The 8,755-nt window shown below is 39.2% G+C and overlaps 2 protein-coding genes across 2 annotated transcripts; one reads left to right on the forward strand and one right to left on the reverse strand.

Annotated features, from left to right (window-relative positions):
- Positions 1-1,052: 1,052 nt before the first annotated feature.
- LOC149004839 (Leucine-rich repeat (LRR) family protein) lies at positions 1,053-2,586 on the forward strand. The gene has a single exon (XM_089168974.1). It carries the CDS (start codon positions 1,133-1,135, stop codon positions 2,423-2,425), a length of 1,293 nt encoding a protein of 430 aa, XP_089025100.1. The 5' UTR covers positions 1,053-1,132; the 3' UTR covers positions 2,426-2,586.
- On the reverse strand, positions 2,579-5,608 carry EMB3113 (Ribosomal protein S5 family protein). Its single transcript, XM_089168975.1, has 2 exons — positions 4,776-5,608; positions 2,579-3,432 (listed from the first exon to the last, which is right to left on the reverse strand). Exons 1-2 carry the CDS (start codon positions 5,459-5,461, stop codon positions 3,183-3,185), a joined length of 936 nt encoding a protein of 311 aa, XP_089025101.1. The 5' UTR covers positions 5,462-5,608; the 3' UTR covers positions 2,579-3,182.
- Positions 5,609-8,755: the final 3,147 nt, after the last annotated feature.

Below are 8,755 nucleotides of genomic sequence, written 5' to 3' on the forward strand. Positions count from 1 at the left end.
GTTTGCACTGTTTGAGAATATCTCATTATTGTTCTACCAAAAGAAGACAAAAAATGGAATAGCTCATTTTTTCCCCCTTTCTGTGCAGTATTATAACAGGTACTGATATCTTACCTTGAAAAATGAATCGTTCAGGAGCAGATATTCTTTGGAAGGTGAGAGAGAAATAATTGAAAAATAATGAGGGACCTTGAATCATGGTGAAATCCCAAGCTTTCAGGTGTTATCACTGAAGTGTTGGGATCAAAGTAATAGTAGAAGAGGCTAATAGCATGTGACGCATGTCTTCTGTAATCCAATATGATAAAATTTGGTTACATTTTCTTGTAAAATAAGGAGAAGAAGAAGAAGAAGAAAAAGAAAGGATCGCCTGAAGTCATTTTCTTGAAATACTATTCCTGTTGGCCAACATTGGCGGCTTCTCTGTGTCAATCATTTGTTTTTTGGAATTGGATTCGTAGAGGTTATTGCATCTGCTGAATGTGATTTACAAGTTCATCGCTTATTCATGTCTATGCTACAATTTTTAGAAACGGAAAAAGACTACTTCTGAGAAACTTCAAATTGTAAGAACATCACACCTGCAATGATTCTTTGCTAATTTAATTTCATGAGTTCATCATTTCTGTAGTTGGTAAAACCTTGTGATGGGTACATCTTATCCAAATTCTGAATTTCGATTTCCAGAAGACAAGTTTTGGTTTTATTAGTCAAACAGAGGTTATACAATAACCGACTCTATTACCAAAAAAAATAAAATAAAATAAACCGACTCTTGTTCAGGTAAGGACTAGGAGCAAAGGACTAAATAAAATCTTTCACATGAAACTAACAATGAAGGCGACCACCTTCAATGGAATCTGCAAGTTTTTCTTCGATTTTGATAGTTGGAACTTAGAAAATGGTTTCATAGATATCCCTTCATACTCAAGAAATGATTTTCTTCAGCTCTCACTGCTTCTCCACTTTTAAACCACCCCGACAACAACACAAGACATGGAGGGAGGGAAGTCCTTGTCGTGCGCATCGCCCTCTCTTCTCACCAACTTGAACCCCTCCAAACTCAATAACTTCTCATTAATTTTTCCATGTTAGAACAGACAAACAAGGCTCCACAGCTGGGACCAACAAAATGGTCTCTCTTTCTGTATATATATATATATATAGTAGAGTTCCTCATCCAAACTACAAGGCAATGAAATTGGACAATTACTGGAGAGGTTGCCTACAACCCTCGAAGCTCAGAGCCACCTGCTACCACCTAAGGTACTTAGCAGCAATGCCTTCATCATCTTCTTTTCTCTACTCCATCACTGCAACTTCAATAATCCTGCTATTATTGTCTTGCCAGTTTGACACACTCCTTGCTAAATCAAAACTAACCCATTCCCCCACTTCTCATCGCCATCATCACCGCCACTCAACAAACCCACTTCACCAGGCTTATATAGCTCTCCAAGCATGGAAGCATGTAATTTATTCTGACCCCAGAAACTTTACCTCCAACTGGGTTGGTCCATCAGTATGTAACTATACGTCTGTATACTGTGCACCCTCTCCCCATGATCCTCTCATTCAAGTTGTTGCTGGCATCGATCTCAACCACGGTGATATTGCAGGCATCCTTCCAGACGAACTTGGTCTGCTTTCTGACCTTGCGCTCCTGCACCTCAACAGTAACCGCTTCTGTGGAATACTCCCATCAACATTGGCTAACTTGACCCTGCTCTATGAGTTAGACCTCAGCAATAACAGATTTGTTGGCCGTTTCCCCCCAGTGGTACTCTCGCTCCCTTCTCTGGCATACCTTGATCTCCGCTACAATGAGTTTGAGGGACCAGTGCCTTCTGAGCTTTTCAATAAAGCCCTTGATGCCATATTCATCAATAACAACCGCTTGACCTCAGTTCTCCCTTCAAATTTATCAGGGAGCACTGCATCTGTAATAGTGTTTGCCAACAACAACTTAGGGGGCTGCATTCCACCTAATATACACAAGTTGGCAAATACTCTGGAGGAGCTGCTGTTGATAAATACCAGTGTATCAGGGTGCATGCCTCCAGAGGTAGGCCTCCTCTACAAGCTAAGAGTATTGGATGCGAGTAATAACAATTTAGTTGGTCCCATACCTTACAGCCTCGCAGGATTGGCACATCTGGAGCAGCTTAATTTGGCCCATAACATGATGACTGGTACTGTACCAGCAGGTGTTTGTGTATTACCCAATTTGAAAAACTTCACCTTCTCCTATGACTTCTTCTGTGAAGAGGAGGGGCCTTGCCAGAATTTGACTTCCAGAGGTGTTGTATATGACGACCGCCGTAACTGTATAGCAGAGAAGCCATACCAGAGGACCAAGAAGGCTTGCGATGCAGTTCTTGATCACCCAGTCGACTGCTATGAATACCGGTGTGCTGGTAGTTGACTGCTATGATTTCAGGTTCTGGTAGTGCTGCAGCTTCTGCAATACCTTTGTTTTCGCCTCCTTTCAGTCCTGTAGCTTGTTTATCCAAAAAAGATAGATTTGTGAGAAGTATTTGCATGTATTATACTGATTGTTTCCCAATAAATTAAGTACAAAGAAGATTCCAGTAAGAGGGCATGAAGCTCCCTGGTGAGGTACTGCTGAAATTGGACAAGTCCTCAAAGAAGGTATTGCCTAGGAATCAAGCCAATAATGACTCCAGGTCACTTTACCTTTTAAACGTGTGTGGAGTTCTAGGTCGATTGGCAGATTTGTTTTGCTGATGTCGCATAGACAAGCTATATCGGACCCCTATAGAAGGATTACTAAACCATAATTCTTGAAAACTGAAACAAATAATGCATTTAGAGCATGTTCCCAAAGATTGCACTTGCAGTAACAATGAAAATCATAAGCATCCAACTTTAGGCTCCTGGCAGATGGGGTGTGCAGGACTAATTGATAATAAAGACCAAGATAAAACCAATTCGGATCCAATGAAGTGAAACATGATCACCATAGAGATGCCGCCTCTATGTATGTTCGCTGAAACTCTGTGTCAGACAAAGGCCATGTTTGATATCCAAATCTTCCATTAGCTTTTTTCAAGAGAAAGACTACAAAATCATTAGTGAAAACAAATTACAAAGTCCTTGCCATCAAATGAAGTTCACAGAAAATGGTTCAGGAACTAAAAACAGTGATTTCCACTAGTTGTTCATTGCCAGAGTTGCTCCATGGGGATTCCACGCTGACGAGCAACTTCGCTGAACTGTCTCATCTTCTGTACTGCAACCACAGTTGCTCTTGCATTGTTAAGAGCATTTTTACTCCTTATTTGTTTACCCAAAGCATTCTCAACACCTGCCATTTCTAAAACAATCCTGACTGCACCTCCAGCGATCACTCCTGTACCCGGTGAGGCAGGTCTTAGCATCACCTTTGCGGCACCATAATCTCCCTCAGACCTGTCAGTCAATAGTGTAGCAAAATCAGCACAAGTTGAGTAACTAAGTTGAATAAACTAAATTATAAGAGAGAAAATTGTTTTCTCATCAGGATTTCCATACAAAAAATAGCTTTATAAATGAATCTATATATGAACTAGTAAAACTCAAATCTTTATGGACTGGCAGAAGAAGAAAGGTTACAATGATCAAAGAAAAGGAGAATGTAGAACCCTCAGAAGTAGGGTAATAGTGGCCCAAAAGCTAAGGATTAAGAGCAAAAATTAACATAAGGAAGAGAAATCTTTAAAGGGGAGTAATGGAAGGTAACTAGACAAGGCAATGCTTGCTGGAGAAGAAACAGGAAATAAGTCTGGACAAGTCCACTTGGAGAAAGATCTAGGGACAAAAAATTCCCCGTGGGACAGAGCTGCATAAAGGCTAAACACTTCTCCTCTAATTAAAATAGAAGAAGAAGAAGCCCAAATTCATGTATAAATACCAAAAAATCATAACTTTCTCTGACAAATTGGGTAGATTATCAGTCCAGAATGAATTTGAAGAATTCCATATATTCCAGTATTCTCCATGTGCAGTTCCTTTTTTCCTGGATGAATTCAACAAAAGACCATTGTGCATTGCTGTTTGAAAGAACATATAATGAACTGCAGGCTGGCTCCATCTACAGCTTAGGGTTGGTAGTGAAATTGTTCTCTTATTACATATCACTCGTCAGTTTCTAGTTCAATTGCTCTGATATGAACAGATGCCCAAAGCTGCTATTTCTTTCAACCAGTAGAATGTTTTATTCTCGCTTCTTCTTCTTTTGGAGATGTTAGTAATGAAGTTTATTTAGCCATTCTTCTTCTCCTTCAGCCAAACTAAAAGTAGCTCATAAATCATGAAAATGTGATGAAAATTGATTGATAGAACAACTATATCACCATTATATATTCAGATATCAGGATATGAATATCTTGTATTTCCTCGGCACATAATAACATTGCCAAAAGGTTTTGTCAACGATATCCCGCCTACCATTCTTTGCCTATCAGTGCAATGAATGGGGAATTTGAGGAAATTAAGCTCTACGAAAATCCCTGATAGCAAAAAGACCTTACTGATTCATTCATAAGCTGATTCAGACGTTAACATCCTTCATGTAGTAATTTGTTTCCCAATTTCACCAAGAACCATTTAAGAGCAAAAACAAACAATCCTCTATTCCCACCCAACTATCTGATCTACAATGTTGATAATCACTGTAAATTCAAATAACTAACAAAAGCCACAAATCCAAACTACCCAGAAGGTATTCCTTGACTGGCAGTAATTAATTTAGAAAAGTGATTGGTTTCATTTACCTGTGAGGGAATGTCTTGTACTTGGTCATGGGCACTGAGATTAAATTCCTCCTGGCATTGGTAGCAGACTTTTGAACCGCTCCAATAACCTCCTTAGCTTTGCCAACACCAACGCCAACCTGACCCTGCTTGTCGCCCACCACCACAATAGCCCTGAAATGCAATTGCTTCCCACCCTTGACCACCTTAGTCACTCGCCTCACCTGAACCACTCTTTCCTCAAGTCCATCCCTGATCCTCTCCTTCTTCGTTTTCGTCCCAAACCCAGTAGCCTTCTTCATCTTGGAGTCCATGACATAGATGTTGTTACCAAGCACGCTAACACCACTGTAGGCGGGTCCATACATCTCCTCATAGGCAGCAGCAATTTCATCTTCGGTTTCAGGTTCACCCTCATCGAAGGCCGGAGGAGGCACGTAGCCTTCGGGAGGCTCGACAGGTTCGAAGGGAATTTCCTCTTCTGGGTTAAATTCGTCGAAGAATGTAGTGTCGATATCGCTGGATTTAGCCTGTAAAGGCTTGAATTTTCTGGGTTTGGGGAGGAGTGAGAGGGGAAAAGTTGGTAGGGTTTCGGCCCTCTCGGGTCTCTTGATTGTGGGCAGAAAGACTTTGAAGTGTGAAGTAGGAAGAGCTGTACGAATAGAGAGTGAGGAGAAAGAAGATAAAGCTGTTGCAGAGGCAGCCATTCTTCCTCCTGTTTAAACTCTTCTTCTGATTGAGTCGAAGAAGGCTCAACAAACGGTGAAGTGATCCACAAACATGAGCGCAATCGCCTCTCTTCTGTTGTCTTGCTGCTCTCTATTTTCTGGGATTTGCAGGCTTATCTGAACAAATAGATTTCGTGTCCCAAACCATTCTTTGAGGCGAGGAGATCTTTTCACCCAGTCTGTCCGTGCCCCCATCCCCCATACTCACCCAATGACACAAGGCTGACACGGGCAAAACCCATGTGAGACATTTTGTGAGTATGGGGAAATGCAAGCACGGACAAGTTGAGTGGAGAGAATCTAGATTCTTCACATAGCAGCCCTACAGGTAAATTTATCGAACGTGCCATTGCAAGGTTGGTTGAGTGGTAAATATCCATACTTCTTTATGGAGATATATTGGGTTTGACCCTTGCGGACGGCATTTCATTTTTAGAATTAAAAAACTGTTACTTCACATTTTCTTTTAAGAAGTTTTTTACTTCAAAAAATTTACTATATATCATTTTTGTATCGAATACCATATGGTATAAGTACATTATACCATTATTATACCATATTTATAAAATACAAAAGGTTTTTGACATTTGCTAAAGGCTTGTTTGGTTATAAAAATCTCTAGATTCATAAAATCTAGAGATTCACCTTTTTACACTAAATACGTGAATCTATAGATTTATGGGTAAGGGATGAATTAGACGGTCAAGAACTATATTTTACAATATTTAATATGAATAGGGCTTGAATTCAAGATTTTGGCGTTGAGGGCAGGTTTGGGTCTAGGATTACTCTTTGGCCTATTGGACCCATCCCTGATTTTGGCTTTAATCCTGGGCCTAATTTTGGCCCTAATGTTGTCCTTAGTTGTTAAACTAGTCTTCATATTAACATTGATATAAGTCTTGATTTTGACCTTGAGTCATTTGATCATATTAGACTATAAGTTCACTTTTTATATTATTTGTTTGGGTAATTTTTATTTGGACCCTTTGAGGTTCGATCTAAGTGATTTTTAGTTCCCAAAAATATTGAGATCTTTTATTTATTTGCCTCCAATGTGGTACTAAAAAAAACTTATCAAGGACGGATAGTGAATTAGTCATGTTTGTAACTATTTACCCTTTTTTTAATACAAAATTGTAAAAAACTAAATTATCGTGCATTTACTTGTTAACAAGGTTTTGAATAGGGATTTTTTTTGTTGAATAGGGATATTAATTTATCGAACTATTATGGATGAGAACATACTCATCTAGGGCTTAACTTCGAAAATAAACTTTTCATTTATCAAATCCCTTATGATGTTTCTAAATTTACAAAAAGACCTCATCTGTGACCTTCTCTACAATCGACTTGGATTTTCAAATCTGTCCAAACTTTATTCCAATTCTTCTCTCTACCTGTTCTCTTTCATGAATAATCTCAACTTTTTGCCACCGGAGAAAAAACATAGAAAGGAGACAAAACATAAAAGAGAGAAGGAGAGAGAAACTTGGGGCAAAAAACAAACTGGATTGAAGTTCAACTACTATCTTAGAAATTGAGAATTGAGACATGGTTTTTTCTTTTCTCTTTCGAAGCTTATATTTAATAACCCTAATTTTCATCAAATAGCACATTAGAAAACCCAAAAAAGAGGGATTTCACTATTTCAGAGAAAATGATGAACTAGGGATAGTCGAAGAAATGGGACTGCACAATAATTTCAAACAGATTGAACAAGGTGACCTATTCTTCAATATATATCCTTGACGCCGTATGGACAGATCAGATTAAACACAAGATTATGTGTTGTAAGGTGATATATTTCTTTAACGGCTTACTACCATATGGACAACTTAGATTGAACCTAAGATTCTAATGAACACAATATTAGGTAATGTTGTAAAGTGATCCAATTTACGCACCTACATGGGATCATCAAGTGAACGGAAAAAAAATAGAAAAAAAAAAAAAAAACCCAAGAGCCTAACCTAACAAGCAAGTCTTTTCGCCCTTCACCTCACCCCACCCCCTTATTTGAGTAAGCTGAGAACAACAATAAATACATGCGCAACAACGCGCTCATGCGCTTCATTATAGATTGGGTGGGCCAAAAGGCCCCTTTGTGTTGTAGTAGGGCCGTTGCCTCTTTAGGTTGAAGCGCGTTAGCCCTTTTATATAGGGTGGTCGGAGACAACTATAGGGCCAATCAATGCCAGGGCCAAGGATATGACCAATTAGGGGTAGGGATAGGGATAGTGCCAATCAGGGTGAGGGCTAGGGCCAACCTGACCCAATATGGAACAATCAAGGCAGGAATGGGATTGGCTTGCTCTTGTAGGCTTGGGGTTAAGGACAATAATCATTGGCTCTGAATTAGGGTCAAGGCAAGAATGGGCTTAGATTGGAATATATAAGGCTAGGTTTGGGAATGCAAAATCCTGACCCAACCCAGCCCTGTTCCAGCCTAATGTTTACATACCACATTTTTTTATAAGGAGAGGGTAGAAGATCAAGGACTTCATGGGCATTACACCAGATTTATTGGACCTAAATCTGTTATAGGAGAACATGATCCAAACCGCTTGTAAACAAGTCAAAAAAGCCTTTAAAAAAATTGCAGTTCCATAATATCCCATTGGGATAGCCAAATGAGCCATGCAAAAAAAGACCATAGATCCATCCTATCCGATTCAACCCTAAGTTATGAATACCTGCACACATTAAAATAGTAGAATTATCAATTATTAGCTCCTTAATAGGCCAACATATACATTTTGTAACAGTTGTATATCTAGGGTCAGCGTCTTCAAACCCGTATTGGGGGGGGGGGGGGGGGTGTGTGTGTGGATAATTTTTGTCTTTAATCCATTTTCACACATAGTCCAAGGTTTTAGATGGATCTAGGGCCTCTTTAGCAAAAATCATGTCTTACACATTGAACAAATGAAATAATGTGTAATCATCATAGTTGGAAACGTCCATCTTAGCGTAGGTTTATCAAAGTATGAGTCAAATAAAACTGAAGAGCATAGGTGAAGAAATGAAGTCTAAAATAGAAAACCAGTTCTCAATCCCAAAGGCTTGCCATCCATTTGCGCTTAGTCCAATCACAAGAAAAAAAGAGGTGCCAAACGATTTTGCACTATTGCCACAAAAACACAAGAAGGTTGAATTGGAGCTCACTGAGATAAGATAGCATTAACAGGAATTCCTACATGCAACAACAACAACAACAAACCCATCTTGAATATATTACCAAAAAAAAAAAAAAAAAAAAAAACCCATCTT

Source organism: Hakea prostrata, chromosome 9 (assembly GCF_041222555.1).
Source record: "Hakea prostrata isolate BN-2017 chromosome 9, UWA_Hpros_2, whole genome shotgun sequence".
In the NCBI taxonomy this organism is placed as follows: domain Eukaryota; kingdom Viridiplantae; phylum Streptophyta; class Magnoliopsida; order Proteales; family Proteaceae; genus Hakea; species Hakea prostrata.